General features: G+C 52.9%; 1 protein-coding gene across 1 annotated transcript; it reads left to right on the top strand.

Moving 5' to 3' along the window:
- Positions 1–2,910: 2,910 nt before the first annotated feature.
- On the top strand, positions 2,911–19,649 carry ARSH (arylsulfatase family member H; the record flags this gene model as incomplete). The annotated part of the gene is made up of 10 exons (XM_079124270.1): positions 2,911–2,933; positions 6,736–6,885; positions 8,302–8,423; positions 10,821–10,946; positions 12,067–12,490; positions 13,915–14,051; positions 14,738–14,872; positions 16,502–16,664; positions 17,669–17,790; positions 18,797–19,649. The coding sequence occupies 10 exons, from the start codon at positions 2,911–2,913 to the stop codon at positions 19,162–19,164; spliced, it is 1,770 nt and encodes a 589-aa protein (XP_078980396.1). The 3' UTR covers positions 19,165–19,649.
- Between the last annotated feature and the right edge of the window lie 2,624 nt (positions 19,650–22,273).

The raw sequence follows: 22,273 nt of genomic DNA, 5'->3' as shown, positions 1-22,273 counted from the left end.
ACATAGGCATGTCCCAAGGTCCTGGGGTCAGGGCCACTCTGGGGACCTCACTGCACCTCAATTATCTTTTTACAGATCCGACTCCAAACGCAGTTGCGTTCTGAAGTCCTGGGGCCATGGCAATTTTGGAAGATGCAATTGAGACCCTAATTACTGCCATTAAGTCCCTTTATGTGTCAGAGGGCTGTGTTCCACAGGTCTGTAGACGTCCCGTTCTGAGTCATCACTGGCTGACCTACTACCTCGGACACCAAGAGCGTCCCCGGTCTGTGGGTCTTGGCTGTTCCCAACCATTCCGTGACTCCGTCCTGGGACGCTCTTCTCCGTCTCCAGAATTGGCTAGTGACCTCCCGTCGGGTCTCTGGGAAGCGTCCAGAATTGACATGCTTGCTAATGGGGATGCCACCTGAGTCCTTCTCTTAGAGATTATGACCCTGTCTTTGCACCCTGGTCCTCCTTCCTGCTCTTCGGAATCCGTCCTCTGTCCCATGAATTCTAAGTCTCAGACACCTGCTCACCAGGCCCGCCATTTTGAAACGGAGCCCGGGCTTTAGTCCCATGGACTTCTGCTCTTCGCTCTCTTTCCCCATCACAGCCGAATCTCCTGGTTTTCTTCTACTTCATGGCCTCCTCTAAATGCCCTTGTCCGATCGCTCTTCCCCCCGCGACAGTCCCTTCTGGTCCTCCTGTGGTGGAAAGCGTTCATTCTCTTCGGCTCCACTGAGCTCTACCCATTTCCTCACCATTGGGTTCAAATCCAAACAGGAAAACGTTGGAATCTGGAATTGACAGGGACAGTATTTGGAGGTGAGTGGGGCTCCCTGATCCATTGGCGGTGACTTGCTTTGTTCTTATCCGTTTTACGTGACAGCAGGGTGTATTTTATACATCACGCACACATGGAGTGTAACTCCCGTTCTTGTGGCTGAACGTGCTGTGGCGTTTCACGGGTTGAGAATTCGTACATGAGTGTAGGAAAGTGACATCCGGTTCACTCCACTGTCTTTCCCATCCCCACCTCCTCCCTTCCCTTCCTTCCCCTTCGTCTCATCCAATGGACTTCTGTTCCCCCCACCATTATGAATTAGCATCCACATATCAGAGAAAACATTCAGTCTTTGGATTTTTGCAATTGGCTTATTTCACTTAGCATGATGTTCTCCAGCCCCATCCATTTACCTGCAAATGCCATCATTTCATTCTTTAAGGCTGAGTAATATTCCATTGTGTAGATATACCACAGTTTCTTTAACCATTCACCTGTTGAAGGGCACCTAAGTTGGTTCCATAGTATAGCTGTTGTCAGTTGAGCTGCTATAAACACCCAGGTGGCCACGTCGAAATGCATTCTACTGTTATGTATAACTAAACAGAACAATAAAAATAAATAAAATTCAAAAACAAAATAGCTTCAGGCTCTTGGTGGTCACAGAGAGCTTTGCACTGGTGGCCAGGAGTCTCCATAGTGCTTCTCGCCCATTGGGTGTTGAAGAAATACTTCTGAAATGAGGGAGAAAGTGTCTACAACAATTTGAGCATTCCTGATCCAAAAGTCTGAAACCCCACATGTTCCCAAATCTTTTTTGAGACCCCCATAACACCTGAAGTAGAAAACTCCATATCCAACCTCCTGCAATCCATCACTGTCAAAGTGCAGGCGCATCCATAATTTCATAAAAAATGCCTCCCGGCTTCGTGTGTGGGCGAAGCCAAGGAATCCTGGCTTAGCCTCGGGTCCCCTTGCCCAGACATCTCACTTGACATGTGAAAATATTCCAGTATTTTTTCAAAAGGGAAACCTTCTTTCCTGGTTCCAGGTATTTTGGATAAAGGATGCTCAGGTTGCATTTGCAAATGTAAAAGAACATCCCGCGTATTCACGAGCGCTTGTCTCTGTTATTGAAAATCTTGGATTGACGTGCTGGGGACCCAGTGCCATGCTCTCTCATCTACTGCACGGTGAAAGACGGACGTGAAAAAAGAAGTGTTTTTTCCTTTCGGTTTTAGAGTGTTTTGGTACCAGGGATTGAACCCAGCTGGGAGCCAGCTCCTCAGCCTTTTTTTATCTTTTATTTGGAGGCAGGGTCTCACTGAGTTGCTTAGGTCCTTGCTAAGTTGCTGAGGCTGGCCTCCAACTTGCGATCCTCCTGCCTCAGCCTCTGGAGTGGCTGGGATGACAGGTTTGTCCCAAGCCCCACTCCCCACACACTTCTCTTATGGGGTCTTCTTTAGCTTCACCAGCTCTCCAGCTTGGAGTCCTTGGAGAGCCCCTGACAGGGAGGATACCAGTCTTTGGATTCTGATAATGGGGTCTTGAGTACTTTGGGGAAGCCTCTCCTTCCACGCACAACCAATTCAGCCTCCGAGACGGTTGCAACCCAAGCTGCACGGGCTGTAGAACGTGCCTGTTGAGGCAGATCCCCTGTGGAGGAAGAAAAGGTCACGTGGCCGATGCCCACGCGAGAGTGCAGCAGACGCAGCTGTCGCGCGGTGCTGAGCCCCTGGTGAATTACCCGAGGGGAAGTTTTGGGAGGGCAGTCGGCAAACTTTTCTGGAAGTCTGCCTTTGGACTTATCTCCATCTGCACGGACCCTGCCTGCTTCATCTTCTCTGGGTCCATGCCAGGTGTTTGCCATTGGGATGAGGAATTCCGTGTTGCCCCGCAACCGTCTGATTGACACTTTGGAGGAGGGCTCCCAGGTGTCTGATTGACACTTTGGAGGAGGGCTCCCTGTTGTCTGATTGACACTTTGGAAGAGGGCTTCCAGGTCTCTGATTGACACTTTGGAGGAGGGCTCCCAGGTGTCTGATTGACACTTTGGCCGGCGGCTCCCCCGAGCTGTGAGCAAGGATTTGCTCTTCTGGACGCTGAGCCTCTTCTTCTCTGCCTTAGGCCACAGCATCAGGACCATGGGACGGGCACACTGCAGCTGGTGAGTGGCCACCTGGCGCGGGCCTGCTCGCCTCGTCCGCCGGAAGCTTCCTCCTCGGGGGACAGACCCGTCCTGCCCGTCTTCCCGCTCATGGTCCCAGAGATGTCTGCTCAGAAGCCCCCGAGGCCGCCCTCTGCCGCCAGGGCGGGCGTCCCTCACGTCGGAATCCTGTGTCCAGTCACGTGGGCTCGTGATTGGCACCTCCTGGGGACTAGCCGCTGATTCTTCTGGAGTCGTCTGGCCTGTGTCTGTCGGTCTATCATCTATTGATCTGTCATCTCTCTCTATCATCTGTCCATCTATCATCTATCATCTCTCTGTCATCTATCAATCATCTATCCATCTCCCTAATCTATCGATCTATCATCTATCCATCTACCTAATCTACCATCTATCCATGTACCTATTATATCTCTCCATCTACCTATTCTACCTACTATCTATATTGTCTGTCATCTACTTATCTTCTCTCTCTGTCATCCATCATCTCTGTGAGTCTGTCTTTGCTATCCTCTCTGTATCTCTGTTATCCACCTATGTATCTATCGATTGCTATCTATCTCTTATTTATCATCTCTCAGTCAATCTCTGTCATCTAAGTATGTATCCATTATCTATTTCTCTATTGCCATTATCTATCTATGCATTCATCTATGTATCTATCTCTGTCGTTTATCTGTGTATTTATGGATCAATCTATTACTGTCATCTATCCCTATCTACCGTCTGTCAATCAGTCTATGTATCTGTCTATCATCTATGTATCTATCCATGTATCTATGTATCTGTCTATTGCCATTTGCTGTCTATCTCTCTCTCTATCCATCTATGTACCTATTTCTATCGTCTATGTGTCTACCACCCATCCATTTACCTATGCATGTATCTATATATCTATCTATTGCTATCATCTATCTCTATCATCAATCTACCTATGTATCTATATTGTCTATGTATTTATCCATGCATCTGTGTATTTATGTATCTCTCTATTGCTATCTATCCATTCATCTATTTATCTATCTGTGCATCTATCTCTATCATCTATCATGAATCTATCAGTTATCGATCCCCCATCACCTCTAGCTATGTATCTTTGTATATATAGATACAGCTACCTCTGTATCAGCTACCTCCCTCTCCATCCAACTATGTATCTACCATCCATCATGTATCCATCTGTCATCTCTTTTATCCATGTGTGTATCTCTCCATCCATCCATTTGATCTATCTATCCATGTATCTGTCCATCATGTATCATCATTCATCTTCCATCTGTTTATCCACCTATCATCTCTACCACCCATCCATCCATCCATCCATCCATCATCTGTACCATCCATCTGTTCACCCATCCATCATCTCTCTTATCCATACGTATATCCATCCATCCATCCATTTGATCTAACCGTGTATCTATCCATCATGTATCCATCCATCCATCTTTGTTCTATCCATCCACCTATCATTTCTACCATCCATCCATCATCTCTACCACCCATCCATCCACCCATCCATCATCTCTACCATTCATCCACCCAGCCATTTGATCTATATAGATCTATCCATTATGTATCCATCCATCCATCTTTCTTCTGTCCATCCATCCATCCATCACCTCTACCATCCATCCATCCCTCCATCATCTCTACCACCCATCCATCCACCCATCCATCATCTCTACCACCCATCCATCATCCATCATCTGTCTTATCCATGTGTCTATCCATCCACCCATCTATATAGATCTATCTATTATGTATCCATCTATCCATTTTTGTTCATCCATCCACCTATCATTTCTACCATCGATCCATCCATCATCTCTACCACCCATCCATCCACCCATCCATCATCTCTACCACCCATCCACCCACCCATCCATCATCTCTACCACCCATCCACCCACCCATCCATCATCTCTACCACCCATCCATCCACCCATCCATCATCTCAACCATTCATCCACCTCCCATTTGATCTATATAGATCTATCCATTATGTATCCATCCATCCATCTTTCTTCTGTCCATCCATCCCTCCATCACCTCTACCATCCATCCATCCCTCCATCACCTCTACCACCCATCCACCCACCCACCCATCCATCATCTCTACCACCCATCCATCCATCCACCCATCCATCATCTCTACCACCCATCCATCCACCCATCCATCATCTCTACCACCCATCCATCCACCCATCCGTCATTCATCATCTGTCTCATCCGTGTGTCCATCCATCCACCATCCATTAGAGCTATGTAGATCTATCCATCACGTATCCATCCGTCTTTCTTCTATCTGTCCACCACCTATCATCTCTACCATCCGTCCATCGATCATCTACGTATGGATCCATCATCCGTCCATCTGTCTGTCACATATCTGTCTATCCATGGCTTCTGCACCTTCCCTGGGAACCCCCTTCCCTTCCTGCCTTTCTCTTTACCTGTGAGCTTCTCCTCTGCCGGTGTGATTTGGGTGAGGTTGTTCTAGGCCGTCCAGCCAAACGCCTCCTCCAGCCTGGGGACCCTCTGGGGACCCTCAGGACTCAGGCCAGAGGTGCATCCTCAGTGACAATCCATTACCCATCGAAGGACAAAAAACCCAAAGACAGCAAAGAGAGAGGGTCTCAGCTCAGGACGCCCAGTGTGGAAAGCCAGGTGCAGGCTGCAGGGTCTCCGGAGGAGCCAGGACCCGATTCCTGCGGCAGGGACAGCGTCGTCCACCAGGAAAGCTCCGGGAGGCCTCGGGGCTCTGGGTGGTGACAGGACAGGTCACAGCCACACCCGTTACCAGAGCCACCAGCCACAGGCTCCCGGAAGCCAGCAGGTTTAACCCGCCAGGACCGCAGGCTGGCTCTCCACACGCCTTCCCTGGAGAGCTGGATGCCAACGTGCCCGCAGGCCTCGCCCTGCACCCAGGAGACTCCTAGAGAGCCAGGAGGCTCCAGGGTTTAAACGGTTTTTACGTGTTTTTTTGTGAATTCCCAGCTGCTTGGGATTTCTGCGCTTTTGCAGTGCACAACACAGACTCCGCACCTGCCTGCTCAGGTCGTCTGTCTCCACCAGGTGTTGGGCAGCTGCCTGGCTCTGGGCCGGGGACGCTGGCTGGCCAGGCCTTCACTCGCTGGCCAGGTTTTGGTGCCCATGGGCGCCTTGTGGGGGTCTGGGCCCCAGCTTCCTGGGGTGCAGAGGCTGCAGGGATCTGCCTCCTGAGCTTGGCGGCCCCGCTGCTGTCGCAGCAGCGTCCCCGCAGCGGCTCAGCAGCTGCTGTCTGGAGCGTCTGGCTGACGCTTGCTGCCCAGGTTCAGCCGAGAGTTCGGGCATTTGCAACCCAAGGTCGGAGTTGGGGAGCCAAGGACGGGGCTGGACGTGAGGGGGAGAGACAGAGACAGAGGCAGAGAGAGAGAGAGACAGAGACAGAAACAGAGACAGAGAGATAGAGACAGAGAGACAGGGAGAGAGACAGAGACAGAGACAGAGAGACAGAGACAGAGACAGAGACAGAGGCAGAGACAGACAGAGACAGAGACAGAGAGACAGAGACAGAGAGATAGAGGGAGAGAGACTGAGACAGAGAGAGACAGAGAGAGACAGAGACAGAGAGATAGAGGGAGAGAGACAGAGACAGAGAGACACAGTGACAGAGAGAGACAGAGACAGAGAGAGACAGAGACAGAGGCAGAGCGACCTGAACCCTATGTACAGAAACTCCTACTGGGCACCAGTCGGGGACGCACCCTGTAAGCAGGATCCCCGCACCGTGGAACCGTCCGTTTGCTTGTCCCCGTTTCAGGGTGCGCTGGCTGTGGACGGCCCTGAGCTGCCTGCTCGGCGGCCTGGAGGGGCCCCTGGCGACGCGGAACTCCAGGCCCAACATCCTGCTGCTGATGGCCGACGACCTGGGCCTGGGCGACCTGGGCTGCTACGGCAACGGCAGCGTGAGGTGAGCTGCCCACAGACCCGCCAGGGTCAGGGCCACCTGGGGACCTCACTGCACCTCAGTCACCTCTGTAAAGACCCCTCTCCACACACAGGCATGTCCCAAGGTCCTGGGGTCAGGGCCACCCTGGGGACCTCAGTGCACCTCAGTCACCTCTGTAAAGACCCCTCTCCACACACAGGCATGTCCCAAGGTCCTGGGGTCAGGGCTACCTTGGGGACCTCACTGCACCTCAGTCACCTCTGTAAAGACCCCTCTCCACACACAGTCATGTCCCAAGGTCCTGGGGTCAGGGCTACCCTGGGGACCTCACTGCACCTCAGTCACCTCGGTAAAGACCCCTCTCCACACACAGGCATGTCCTAAGGCCCTGGGGTCAGGGCTGCAAAATAGGAATTCATGTGGCACACAGTGGCGCCTATCACATGCACCCTGTGTCCTTGCTTTGCTTCTCTGAGCTTCACAGCCTCGGGCTTCACCCCCATGAGAACAGACGCTGGGGCTTCTTCCGTTTCTGTCTCTGATCACATGAAATGCCCAGAAATACCTCAGTTCTGTCTGGGACTTTGCGAAACCCACCTGCTCGCGTTCACGGGCGCTTGGGACCAGACAGGAGCAGTGCTTTAAAACCTAAAAAAAAAAAAAAAAAAAAATTGCCTGCAATCGTAGAGATGTACGTAAGGCTCTGCATCAGTCTCGGGGACCTCCGAGCGCGTCTCAGGACGGGAAATATGCGCCACCCTGTCACAATCTGGCGGAAACCTTGCTCCTTCTGTTACGCACTGATCTCAGGACAGGAATAAGTATCCGTGGACGCACTTCTCCATGGAAATGTGCATAAACCCCGACTCACCTTGCTTTACGCCCCGGGGCCTGTGCTACCGAGTTCTGCGCGCAGAGTCCACGGACCCTGTCCTTAATTTTAGAGTCCATATTCCCCCGAACCGGGGGAAGCCCGAGAGACCCCCGGCGGAGGCTGGGACCTGCACACGCCGACCCCTACCTGTGCTCCCCCCGTGCTACCAGGAGGGCGGCCTATACCTGGCGGACACCCTGAACCGAGGGGTGCTTCCCGTCCCGGCAGGATGGCCAGGGGAACGCCGTGCGATTTGAAAAGTCACAGACTCTCTGTTTCTAGAATATCCCACCCGATATTTGCAGGCCGAGGCTGACCGGGGTTAGAGCCACCTGCTCACTAAAGCCGCAGATTGAGGGCCAAGCACGCTCTGCCCTTTGTCCCTGTGACCACCAAAGCATTCGAGGAGGGAGAGGGTTGGAGGCAGAGGTGGACGGAAGGACGGTGTGCCCTTCGGCAGAGACAGAGGCCTCGGACTCCGCACCCCGGAGGGCGTAGCTTTGAGTCCCGGCCTCCCTGCGGAGGGCTGGAGACCCAGCCCTGAATTCTCCCTCTTCCCGCAGCACCCCCAACATCGACCGCCTGGCGAACGAGGGCGTGAAGCTGACCCAGCACCTGGCGGCGGCCTCCGTGTGCACCCCGAGCCGGGCGGCCTTCCTCACCGGACGGTACCCAGTCAGAACAGGTGGGCCGAGGAAAGTGCAGGGTATGCCGCGGGCGGACACGTCTGTCCTATCCTCCCTCCCTCCTGAAAATCCTGTCCTGACCTGGGTCCCAAGCCCTTTGGGTTTCAAAATATTTCAAAAGAAAAATTTGGGGCTCACGGTGTCAGAGGCTCAGTCCATGGTGGGCGACTCCATGGCTCTGGCCTAGGTGAGGCAGAACAAAATGGCGGAAGGGCCTGGAGGAGGAGAGCAGCTCAGGACGTGGCACCAGGAAGCAGAGAGAGCTCTGCTCACCAGGGACCAGATCTAAACCCCATGGAGCCAGGGACAGGATATAGTCCCCAAGGAGCCAGGGACAGGATATAGTCCCCAAGGAGCCAGGGACAGGATATAGTCCCCAAGGAGCCAGGCACAGGACATAGTCCCCAAGGAGGCACAGACAGGATATAGTCCCCAAGGAGCCAGGGACAGGATATAGTCCCCAAGGAAGCCAGGGACAGGATATAGTCCCCAGGGAGCCAGGGACAGGATATAGTCCCCAAGGAGCCAGGGACAGGATATAGTCCCCAAGGAGCCAGGCACAGGACATAGTCCCCAAGGAGCCAGGGACAGGATATAGTCCCCAAGGAGCCAGGAACAGGATATAGTCCCCACGGAGCCAGGGACAGGATATAGTCCCCAAGGGAGCCAGGGACGGGATATAGTCCCCAAGGAGCCAGGGACAGGATATAGTCCCCAAGGAGCCAGGCACAGGACATAGTCCCCAAGGAGCCACGGACAGGATATAGTCCCCAAGGAGCCAGGGACAGGATATAGTCCCCAAGGAAGCCAGGGACAGGATATAGTCCCCAGGGAGCCAGGGACAGGATATAGTCCCCAAGGAGCCAGGGACAGGATATAGTCCCCAAGGAGCCAGGCACAGGACATAGTCCCCAAGGAGCCAGGGACAGGATATAGTCCCCAAGGCATGTCCCCAGTGACCCAGCTCCTCCAACTACACCCCACCTGCCTTGAGTTACCACCTGGTTTATTTGGGCTCATGGTGTCAGAGGTTCAGTCCATGGTGGGCGACTCCATGGCTCTGGCCCAAGGGGAGGCAGAACAAAATGGCGGAAGGGCCTGGAGGAGGAGAGCAGCTCAGGACGTGGCACCAGGAAGCAGAGATGGAGGGAAGGTAGAGCCAGGGACGGGATGTAGTCCCAAGGGCATGTCCTTTGTGATCCGCCTCCTCCAGCCACGCCCCACATTTTTGCAGTCACCACCCAGTTGGTCCGTGAAGGGGACGGACCCACGGGTCAGGCCACACTTCTCATCACCCAATTCCTCCGCCTCTGAGCTTTCTTACATTGTCTCCCGCTGAGCTTTCTGGAGTCACCTCAGAGCTGGACCCTAAGTCAGAGCCCGTGGTCAGAAGATCATCTGGCACCTTCTGGCCTTGTCCGCTTGAAGCCGCGTCCCAAGTCGTGGCTTTGGCGTGATCAGAGCTATCAGGATATTATTGGCTGGATTGTGCTGTGCTTGGCTGAGGTGGGTTGAAGTGGTTCGATGTTGGAGTGTGAGTTCCTCACGCTGGGATAATCCAGGTCCCCGGGGTCTGTTGCTGTCGAGTTCTGAGGTTGAAGACATGAATTTACTTCCGGAGAAGAGACGTAGAGATGAGGGTCTCTGTCTCTAGGCAAGTCGAAGTTCAGAACTGAAGTTCCAGGTCACCATCTGGATGGCGATGTCCAGTTACGTTTGAACTTCAGGTCACCGGTGAATAGCATCTTTAGTATAAGTACATGCTGTGCAACATTTGGTATGTCTCTGTGCTAAAGATATGTGTGTATTTTTAATATAAAATTCGAACAAAACTGGGTGTCCTATATCGAGGCAATCCCGAAACCCCGGTTTTTAAGAAATTCCAATTAAGCAGAAGGTGGGATTCTAACAATTCATGGTGTGTCTACACCTTCTGATTATAGAGTCGATCAACCATGGATGGAAGATGTTTTCTAAAAAATCGTGTCTCCACTGAACCATCCTTGGACTTTTTTCTTGTTGTTACTCTTGAAAAAAATACTGCATGACCACCATTTGCAGAGAATTTGTATTAGGAATTACAGGGAATGTTGCAGTGATTCAGAGCATAGGAGAAGATGTGCACGGGGTTTAGGGAGAACCTGTCCCTTCTTCAACAAGCGACTCCGGCGGTGTCGGAGTCCATGGGGGTTGCTGGACTGAGACCCCAGAGACACGTGGGGTTGCTCCTGCTGCTGAAAAGGGAAGCAAAAAAGCCGGGGACCCGATGGCATTGGGGGAGTGTCGGATGGGAGAGTTTCAGAGGTGTCGGGGTGAACTCTGGGATCGAGCAAGGGCGCCGACAGACAGACAGACACACAGACGATGATGCTAATCTGTCGACTCTGCAAATTTAGGAATGGCATCGTCCAATAGCATGAACCGCGGCCTCACCTGGCTTGGTGGCTCAGGCGGGCTTCCCACCAACGAGACGACTTTGGCCAAGTTGCTGCAGCATCGAGGGTACCGCACGGGACTCATAGGTAGGTCCCCGGGAGCTGCGCCTGTGGAAGCCCGAGGTTGCACATCCCTGCTCGTCGGGACTGCTTTCCAGGGACGTTGGCTGGATGCACAAAACTCGGCATCTCTGTGCAACAAGGGATTTATCACACCATAATGGGCAGCCTTAGCAGGAAGGGTCTGGTGTGGGAGAACCCAAGGGGTTGAAGAGCAAACGGGCTAATGGGTCTTTGCCACCAAAACGGAATATCCTATAGGAGACACGTGACATTGTAGCAGAAAGACTCATGGATGTCAAAACGGACTTCAGCAACTGGGAACTTAGCATATTATTCGTGGCCAAGTGGATGCAATTCCTCCTAGGTGACAATAGAAGTCACATAATAGTCCATACCCTTGGGCAAGGGACATCAAACTTAAGACAACTTGTCACCAAGTAGGTCAGTGCTATAGCATTCTGGGCCACTGTGATTGTCCTCTAAGATGAGACCTTTCTGTCGTGAGGTCCTGTTGGGACCTCCTGCCGCCTTGCTCCATTCACTATTGGGGCAGATTCTCAGGGTGAAAAGTACGAGACAATTGTGACAGGCACTCAGTTGGAAAGTGATCATAAGAATAATATAAAAAACACGTTTTGACCTGTAGGGAGCGTATTCCGTGTGATTCCTGGTGGCCTCCTGTGCATGGAAATTAGCAGCTCTAAGGAATTTTCCCGCGCCCTTAGCTCGCAGGCAAACCTGAGCTCACAATCGGCTCGTGCTTTCTTAATTCCCAGGACCTGAAGCGTGTGCATAAATCTAGGTGCTGCATTTTCCCTTGGTCTGAAAGGGTCTGGGAAGGGTTCCCTACAATAAGACCTATAAAAAAAAAATAAGACCCTCATGAGACCCTAAAGTAGTGCTTAACGGAAGGATCGCATCGCCAGAATCCTGTGCTCATGATGGACTCCCCAGACTAGTGGCCCTTGGAGAGAAATTCCACCTGTAGAATGGGGGGCATTTTCCCACCAGACAGACTAAGGGGTGTGGGCAGCCCGGGAAGGTCAACGGGAGACCAAGAGGAGTCTGCCATGATGACAGTCCAAGGGAAGTCTGCACGCGGAAGCCGGAGGCTGTGACGCCTGGAATCTTCTTTTCCTTCCAGGAAAATGGCATCAGGGCTTGAGCTGTGCCTCTCGGAACGACCACTGCTACCACCCGCTCAACCATGGGTTCGACTACTTCTACGGGATGCCCTTTGGGCTCCTGAATGACTGCCAGGCATCCAAGACCCCGGAGCTGCACCGCTGGCTGCGGATCAAGCTGTGGGTCTCCACGGCCGCCCTCAGCCTGGTCCCCGTGCTGCTCCTGGTTCCCAACCTGGCCCGCTGGTTCTCCGTCCCCTGGAGCATCATCGTCATCTCTGCCCTTGTCGTTCTCCTCTTCTTCATTTCCTGGTACTCCAGTTACGGGTTCGTCCGGCGTTGGAACTGCATCCTGATGAGAAACCACGAGATCATCCAGCAGCCCATGAGGGAGGAGAGGGTGTCTCTCCTCATGGTGAAGGAAGCAGTCGCCTTCATTGAAAGGTCCGTAGCCACTTCTCACCCGGCTGCCCACAGGGGGATTCCGTCTTCCTTGCGTTTCCATTTGGGTACGTCTGGGTCATCCGGACCATGACGACATTTTCAGGGAGATACTTTAGATATTCTTGCATCTCTCCTTGGATAGAATAGAGCAGAGTTGTTTGCTGCCATTTTTGTAATGCTCGCAGGACCAAGAAATGCATTTTGCATACCAATCCTTGTCTGTAAAACTGAAATTAGAATATTGATTCGGATTGTTTTACTGTGGATCGGTATGCCGAGGGGTTGAAAGTTCACAGCGGGTCTGAGGTTGCTTTTCCTTAGGAACAGATAGAGGAAGGCTTCCCTGTGCATCAGCTATTGGGCAATGACCCTGTGCACCAGAGACCGAGCTTTAAGATGTTTAGGGTCCATGCAAGCTATGTGTATGTTCTGGGCATCATGAAGCAGGAAGAGGAAGAAATGAAAAAAGAGTCGTGTCTATAAAGGTCGTGCCGTGTATTTTTTTATGTGCCCCTATTCGCCCTTGGTTGGTCGTTGTTCACCCAGATGCTTGTAGATGTTTTGGAGTCTAAAAACTATATTCTGTGTTCTGGACAAGCACAACTGTTCAAATATGGAGCACTCAGTTCAATATTGAAAACTGTGTTATCAGGGATACAAAAGGATGGGGGTTTAGTTGGCCATAGATGGCGACTCCATGGCTCTGGCCCAAGGTGAGGCAGAACAAAATGGCGGAAGGGCCTGGAGGAGGAGAGCAGCTCAGGACGTGGCACCAGGAAGCAGAGAGAGCTCTGCTCACCAGGGACCAGATAGAGTCCCCAAGGAGCCAGGGACAGGATATAGTCCCCAAGGAGCCAGGGACAGGATATAGTCCCCAAGGAGCCAGGGACAGGATATAGTCCCCAAGGAGCCAGGGACAAGATATAGTCCCCAAGAGATGTCCCCAGTGACCCAGCTCCTCCAGACACACCCTATCTGCCTGGTTTATATCGACTCGTGATTTTAAAGTTTCATTCCATGGTTGGTCAACTCCATGACTCAGGCCCAAGGTGAGGCAGAACAAAATGGCGGAAGGACATGGAGGAGGAAAGCAGCTCAGGACGTGGCACCAGGAAGAATCCAGGGACAGGATATAGTCCTCAAAGACATACCCCACTGACCTATCACCTCCAGTCACACCCCGCCTGCCTACAGTCACCACCCAGTTAGTCCATGCAAGTGGATTAATCCACTGAATAGATCACACTTCTCAGAACCCAATCGTGTCACCTCTGAACCTTCCTGCACTCTCTCACCCATGAGGTTTTTGGGACACCTCACCTCTGAACCCTCACACAAGCTCTTTCCAAAAATACGCAATCATGACTAAGCGGGAACTGAATTTTTGTCTATGCAGCTAATTGCCCCGATTTTCTACCCCTTAGGTACAAACGGGGACCTTTCCTCCTGTTCGTGTCTTTTCTCCACGTTCACACGCCCCTCGTGACCAAGGAGAAGTTTGTCGGGCACAGTAAATACGGACTCTATGGGGATAATGTGGAGGAGATGGACTGGATGGTGGGTAGGTATTCCATCCACCACTTCAAATCTCAGATCCGTGGGCTGGAGAGACACTGTTCAGTGCTAATTTTCTCAAATAACGCCCGGCATCTTGCACGTATCCCACATGGATGTTCAGTATCTACACGTTTCCATGGATGGAATCATAACTCGGATCTAAGTTCCACCATGCCGGTGAAATCTATCTGAAAAGAACACTTCCAGGTTATCCATACAGACACCACGTACTTTTAGAGCACATGGATATATTTAATAGTTCCTATTAAAATAACCAATGTCGCCATTGAACGATTCATAGCATGGTACCATATGGCAGATTGATATCATGGTAACACACACACATTCATCTAATAGAATCGCAGACACATTTTTGACTGTCATATAATATTCCGTAGCAGAATCTGTCGCTGCATGCACGATCATGCTCCCTTATGAAATGCTGTTTAGTGACGTGGCTACATGTCACATTCTGATCTCTCTTATGTTCATATATGTGTTAAATTGGTCCATTCGGGTCCCCCCAGTGTGAGTACAGCCCTCAGCTGACCGGGGAGGCAGCCCGGGCGCCGGTCCATGGAGGCTGGACAACCCCTCACATTCCTCCTTGGAGTGAGGGGCATCCACGTGGGTGCCAGGTGGGGACTGGCCGGGGCCGGTCAAAGGCTCCTCCCTCGCTGCCCCCCGCAGGTAAACTCCTGGACGCGCTGGAGCAGGAGCGGCTGACCGGCAACACCCTGGTCTACTTCACCTCGGACAACGGAGGCCGCCTGGAGGCCCGTGATGGCGACACCCGGCTGGGCGGCTGGAACGGCGGCTACAGAGGTGACGGACACCACCCGGGTCCGCTGGGCTTTGTGCTGTGTCTCTGGACACAGCTGCGGGGACCTTCCCGCCCAGCCACGCTGTCTCTAGAAAGCAGGCGGCGGCTTCCGGGAGCCTCCAAGGACGGAGAAAAGTGTCAGAGGCAGCGAGGACTCAGGAGAGCAGGTCTGCCTGACCACCCTGGCCACCAAGCCGGGTCAGTCACCCCTGCCCCGGGGCCTCTGGGCTGCGGTTCTCCGTGCTGGGCTGTGCTGTGCACTGCAGGCTGTGGAGCAGCGTCTCTGGGCTCCACACACCAGGTGCCAGGAGCAACCCCACCCAGGGAGTGACAGCCACCTAGACAGACAGAAGTGGTAGATGACAGATAGATAGATAGATAGATAGACAGATTAATAGATGATTGATAGGTAGATAGATAGATAGATAGATAGATAGATGATAGATGATTGATAGATGATAGATGATAGATAGATGATTGATAGATGATAGATAGATATACAGATGACAGCTGGATGGACAGGTGACAGATAGAGACTCTGTCCTGCAGGTTTTCTCTGCACTGTGGCTGGGGGGTCTCTGTGCTGGGCTGTGCTGTGCACTGCAGGCTGTGGAGCAGCGTCTCTGGGCTCCAGCTTCACCCCAAGCTGTGGCCCCCAGACACAGCCCAGCATGCCGCGTGGGAAGCAGACCCTCCACCTCCCTTTTAGGGTCTTTATTCAGCGGCTTGGCTGGGCCGGCTCCTGGGGCGTCGGGAAGCCCTGCCACCCAACAAGACAATGCACGAAGGAACTTGCCGTTCGCTCTTTCCTTCTGACCCTGAAACACTCCAAGTCAGAAGAGCTAGAAGGTGTCCACGTTCCTGTCATCGGAACCAGGAGACGATGATACCATAAGTGTCATCACCTAGCCGGTGGCACCTGCCTGTCATCCCAGCGACGTAGGAGGCTGAGGCAGGAGGATGGAAAGTTAGACGCCAGCCTCAGCCACTTAGTGAGGCTGTAAGCAACTCAGCAAGACCCGGTCTCTAAATAAAATATAAAAACGGGCTGGGGAGGTGGCTCAGTGGTGAAGCACCCCGAGTTCCATCCCCTGTGCCCCTCAAGAAAAAAAATATATATATCCTTTATTTGCACCGTAGGGTCCCAGTCTGGTGAGCGCAGTCTGCCACGCTCACAGGGACAGAAAACTGCCTTACGGTGCGTTTCTCGGCACGAATCCCCATTTTTAAGCGGTGCCTGAGCACGTGCGTCCACACGCAGACACACACACACACACACACACGCACAAATGATAGGAGTTGATACCAAGGTAAAATCTCAGGAGCATTTCATGGACTGAACGTGTCATTGTGTGGCGCTGTATGTGTGTGTGTGTATACAGTCAGGAAAATGATGTGCACGTACTCCTTTCCTCTGGCTGGCCACGTCAACTTGGGGCAGCGACACAGCTCAGTAAAGTAGCGAAGACTCCGTTGTTTATCTGTTTCCTGGGAAGGCTGGCCTTCACCTTGCCATCCTCCTGCCTCAGCCTCCCCAGCCGCGGGGAGGACAGGCGTGCACCACCGCGCCCGGTGGGTTTGGATTTTCCTTTCCGTCGAGAATCACCCTCCTCCCTCCTCCTCGTTTCCAGGTGGCAGAGGTATGGGCGGATGGGAAGGGGGCATCCGTGTCCCTGGCATATTCCGGTGGCCCACAGTGCTGGAGGCCGGGAAGGTGGTCGACGAGCCGACCAGTCTGATGGACATTTTCCCGACCCTGTCTTACATAGGGGGAGGGATTTTGCCCCAGGACAGGTAGGAGAACCGCCCTCGCTCACGGGAAGGGGCGGATTTGGATGTGGGGGGGCTGGACCCTCTTACACGCGTGTGGGGTGTGACTCAAGGGTCCACCTGTTCCGCTGGGCTCACGGTGCAGGATCTTGGAACACGTCTTGGTGTTGGTTCTCGGATAAATTGTGCTTCCCTTCCATTCTGTTGTCCGGGATGGCGCTCCAGTAATATGGGAGCGACTTCAGCAGGGCGTAAGCTCTTCTGTGAGAACCTCTGAGCACTCGTATAAGCTCCGCCTACCTAGAGCGACTTACGGGGCTCTAACTGGTGCATCTCAGAGACAACGTCCAACCCTTGACTTCCCGAGACGGGCTTATGTCACTTGGCACCATGGTCTCCAGTTCCACCCGTTGACCGGCAAAGGCCATATCCCCATCCTTCTTCATGGCTGTGTAATACTCCACTATAGAGGCCACATTTCCTTGATCCATTCATCTGACTGATACTGTTATGGGCACATGCTGGGTTGTCCTCAGGCCTGGGATCCAACCCTGATTCATCTTCACAACCCCCACTGTTCCCAGACCACTCAGGTAAATGAGGCGGCCCACGTGAAGTCACGCGTTATTAAGTGGCGCTTTCTCTTATTGTATTCCGTCTCCCTCTCGGTTACCTAAGTGGCCCTGAAGCTCCTTTGCACGCTCTCTGCTGGCTGGTGTGGGTTGGGTTCCGTGTGGAGGGTCCGGACTCATGTCCAGGCGTGTCAATCACCCTTTCTTCTGATGCACCACCTGCATCCGCAGCGCCGGGCCTGGGCTCTGGAGAGGGTGGCCGGCTGCACAGCTCTCCGGAGGTGCTGGAAGATGTGCAGATGCAGTTTTGTTCTAGAAGGAGTCAGAACGGACGGCGGGTGTTTAGAAAGCGCTTTCCGTCCCCGACGTCCCTTGTCCTCTTCCTCCTCCTCTTCCCCTCCTGCCCTTGTGCAGTGCCCTGCTGACCCACCTCCCTCGACTTCCTTCTCTCCCTAGGGTGATTGACGGCCGGAACCTGATGCCCCTCCTGGAGGGCAGGGTGGTCCACTCTGACCACGAGTTTCTCTTCCACTACTGTGGCAGGTACCTGCACGCCGTCAGGTGGCACCAGAAAGATTGTGAGTACCCAGACCCTGGCCAGGTGCGGACGGGGTGAGGAAATGCTCTCTGGCTCTCTCTAACCCGGAAGGAGGGAGGGAAGGCAGGCCCAGGAGGCGGGGGAGAATGGAGGCAGGAAGAAGGTCGGAGGCAGGAAGAAGGTCGGAGGCAGGAAGAAGGTCGGAGGCAGGAAGAAGGTCAGGGGCAGGAAGAAGGTCGGAGGCAGGAAGAAGGTCTGGCTTCTCCATTTGACTTGTGCCAATTTCACGTTGAGTTCGCACGTGGCTTAAGACCTGATGGCATCCAGCTGGGGTTCTGAGTTGGCAACCCCATGGTGAGACCCAAAGGAAGTGCTCCAAGTCCACAGTTGAGGCCACACGGGTTAGCACAGAGTCCTGTGCAGAAGGTCGGGCCTCCATAGCGAAGGCTTGTTTTCCATCTGGGAGGAGGTTCCTCACAGGACCGGGCATGCAGCTCCCCAGGGACCTGGCCATTCCAGTTCACCCAGAATGAACGAAGATCGTGCATCTGAGTCGATACTGGGTGTATGTCCACCCCCCTTACAGCAGCCCAACCGCAGATCCAGCCCAGGTGTCCATTAGCAAATGGATGGACAAAGAAAGTGTGGTGTGTGTGCACAGTGGAATATTACTCAGCCATAAAAAAGGAAGACGTTATGTCATTTTCAAGAAGACAGATGGATCTGGAGACCATCATGCTAAGTGAAATAAGCAGACTCAGAAAGTCAGGGGTTGAATGATTTCTTTTCTATTTGGAAGCTAGAGAGGAAAAAAGAGGGAATCTCATGAAAATAGAAGGAAGAGGCAGGGGCATAGGGAGAGGGGAGAGCGGAGGTAGCGGGAGATGAAGCTGACCAGGTGAGTTGGGGTTCATGCACGAATGCGTCACGGAACACCCCGGGTTCCGTACGAGTCTAACACACCAAGAAAAGAATTGAAAGAGGAGATAGACGTTTCCCCAGGAGCCTCCCCAAACACGGCGTCACACTGGCCGTCTCTTTTCCAGGTGCCACCGTGTGGAAGGCCCATTATGTGACGCCCAACTTCCACCCTGCGGGAGCCGACGCCTGCTACGGAAGCGCCATGTGCTCGTGTTCCGAGGATGTGACCCACCATGACCCTCCCCTCCTCTTCGACCTCTCGAGAGACCCTTCTGAGTCCCAGCCACTTAATCCCGACAACGAGGTCTTGTTCGACTCCGTGATCAAGAAAATCGAGGCCGCCATCAAAGAGCACCGCGCGTCCCTCACGCCCGTCCCCGAGCAGCTAACGGTGTTCAACACCATTTGGAAACCGTGGCTTCAGCCCTGCTGTGGGACCTTCCCCTTCTGTGGCTGTGACAAGGAAAGTGACATCCTGCCCACCACTCCGTGAGCAGCGGGGCCACTTGTCACCCAGCACAAACCTGCCGGGTCAGTCGGATTGTCGTGACTGTGAGAAAACACCTGAGAAAAGACAACTTAGCTGAGAAAGGTTTATTTGGGGCTCATGGTTTCAGAGGTTCAGTCCATGGTGGGCGACTCCATGGCTCTGGCCCAAGGTGAGGCAGAACAAAATGGTGGAAGGGCCTGGAGGAGGAGAGCAGCTCAGGACGTGGCACCAGGAAGTAGAGGGAGAGAGGAGCCAGGGACAGCCACACCTCCATCGTCTCATTTCCTTGAGCTACATCCCGCCTCCTGCAGTCTCTACCATCCACTCGGGAATGAATCCATCAATGGATTAATCCACTGATGAGCCCAGAGGAGCCCAGGGGAACATTCCAGAACCAAGCGACAGCAAATACTCCAGCAGTGGTATCAGAAGCAACACGCGCCTGAGTTGGTCGCTTCCATTCTGGATCAAAATGGTGGCCACAACCCTTGGTCCAGTCTTCGGCCTCCAGCTCCTCCTCAGGCTGTGCTGGGAAACCCTTGGACCTGAAAGTGGATCCCTTGTCCTGGTGGGGACACGGCTACGTTGGTGACTTCCCGCAGCCCCTGAACCCATGACGATATTCTTGTAACGAATCACCTTCCTTTTCATTTTGGGAGTGAGTGTCGTCCATGGAATGTGGGGTCCTGGGGCAGGAGATCAAGCCGTCCTTGGTTTCCTGTTCTTTTTTCCTTACTTTCTGTTCCTGCTCCATGAATACCTGGTTCTGAAACAAGATGCCTGGCTTCCTGTTGGCCCTGGGAGGGGGGAGGCCTCTCTCCATCTCCTTTATTGTGCGTGTGCATGTGTGTGCGCATGCGTGCGCCTGTGTGTGTGCGTGTGCATGCGTGTGCATGTGTGTGCGTGTGCACAGTGGGGAAAGTTCAATCCCAACCTCACAGATGTGCTTCCAGGATTCTGCCGGTGAGTCCGTGTGATTCGCCTAATGGAAAGTCAGCGTTCAATAAATCTCATTGCTGAGGCCGTTGCCATGGTTTTGAGCATTGTCACCGGCTGGTCACTGTGGGTCTTGGAGGACGGGAAGAGGAGATGTCGACTTTTAAGAGAAAAGCAGAGAGAGGGTCAGACCCTGTTTATCATGGAGGGCAGGCGGAGGCAGGAGGAGGAGGGAATTGAGAGACGAGCAAGAACACAGCCCGGGCTGAGGGCATGGTGGGCGCAGACGCCAAAGGCAGAACATCTTCAAGTCGGAGGAAAAGCAGCATTCAATGAACATCGATGTTAATATGGATTATTGATTCATGTTGCTATTGATAAACGATAACTTACCAGTATGATACATGATACAATCATATGATAATATAGCTCGTAATGTACAGTAATTTAATAATATATAATAATACCCGATATACAATTATACGCGAGCGCATCATATACTCATGATTATTAATAGTCAACGTTGATTCTTAAATGAAATAATAAATACTAATTCAAACTTTAAATCAATACGGTTAGTATTGAAATATTCAATGACATAATACATAATAAACTTAAAGTACAATTATAGCCACAGCGGATGCTCCTGGAGCATCGAATAATCTCTTCCAAGTGTGCAGAAAAAGCCAGGTACAGTGGGTAAGCCCGTCATCCAGCGGCTCGGGAGGCTGAGGCAGGAGGATCGTGAGTTCAAAGCCGGCCTCAGCCACAGCGAGGCTCTGAGCAGCTCGGCGAGACCCTCTCTCTCAATAAAATACAAGTGACATTCACCCGGCCCGAGCCGCCTGGAGCCCTCAGATTCATACAGGAACGGAGGGAGGAGACTGGGTGCCGGGAATCAGAAGGGAGACCGGGAATTTTGGTCTTTAACAGAGACCCAGTTTTAATTCGGTAAGATGAGAAAATTCTAGAAACGGGTGGTGCTCCTGGTTGTCCACCTGTGGCCGTTCCTAAGACCACAGGACTGTACGTTTAAAAATGGTCCAAGGCAGCCGGGTGGGGTGGTGCACCCCTGTCCTCAGCTGGGGAGGCTGAGGCAGGAGGATGGCAAGTTGGAGGCCAGCCTCAGCCACGTAGCCAGGCCCTGAGCAACTCAGCGAGACCTGCCTCTAAATAAGAAGATAAAAGGGCTGGGGAGGTGGCTCAGGGGTCCAGGGCGCCTGGTGGGAAGAATAAATAAATAAAAATAATCTGGGCTTGACAAGCGTCTCTTTTCTTTCTCTTCCGTTTTTCTCCCCATATTTTTCACTGGTGTATTATACTTCTACTTGGCAATGGGACGGCCGTTCTCGGTTCTGCGTGCACACCGTGGAACCACGTGACTTGGCCGACATCCCTCCCGCTCCCTCCTCTCCTCCCGCGCCCTGGTCCCTTTCCTCTGCGACCTCCCTTTGATTTTTAGGCTCTCCCCCCTGCACACACCTCTCTCTTCCTTGTTCCTCTCAAAGCTTCCACGCAGGAGAGGACACACCCGACCCCCGGCCTTCTGAACTCAGCTTTTTTCCTGCTTAAAATAAGGTGGTCAGCTTCCATTCATTTTCCTGCAAAGGATACGATTTCATTTTTCTTCATGGCTGCGTAAGTCTCCGTCATGTAGCGTCTGTATACACACGTCACAGAGGAGGAAAGAGAGCCAGGGCGGGGGGAGAGGAGGGAGAGGGAAGTTCCTGGGGCGGGGACAGTGCCCAAGTGTGTCACACTGTCCTGCGGCGCATGCACGAGTAGGCAGCCAGCCATCCCAGCACTACGCACAACTGCAATGCCCCGATTTAAAATGTGCGTGTGGGAAGGCCAACAATGATTGATGCAGTGCGAAAGGCAAAAGCATATTTAACTTCTGTGCAAGCCTGCCTGTCATCCCAGCAGCTGGGGAGGCTGAGGCAGGAGGCTCAGAAGTGGGAGGCCGGCCTCAGCCAAAGCAAGGCGCCAAGCAACTCAGTGAGACCGACTCTGTCTCTAAATAAAATGCAAAATAGGGCTGGGGAGGGGGCTCAGGGGTCCCTGAGTTCCATCCCCGGTACCCCCCTCCCCATTTAGTTGTTGCCCCTGCTGTCAGAGAACCAGGGAGAGAACATCTACCGTGTTTTTCCTCCTGTCTTTCTCATCCCGAATTTTA

The sequence above is a fragment of the Sciurus vulgaris genome, assembly GCF_902686455.1.
Source record: "Sciurus vulgaris genome assembly, chromosome: X".
In the NCBI taxonomy this organism is placed as follows: Eukaryota; Metazoa; Chordata; class Mammalia; order Rodentia; family Sciuridae; genus Sciurus; species Sciurus vulgaris.
The sequence above is the reverse complement of the archived record's forward strand: the minus strand, read 5'-3'. Positions and strand labels throughout refer to the sequence as shown.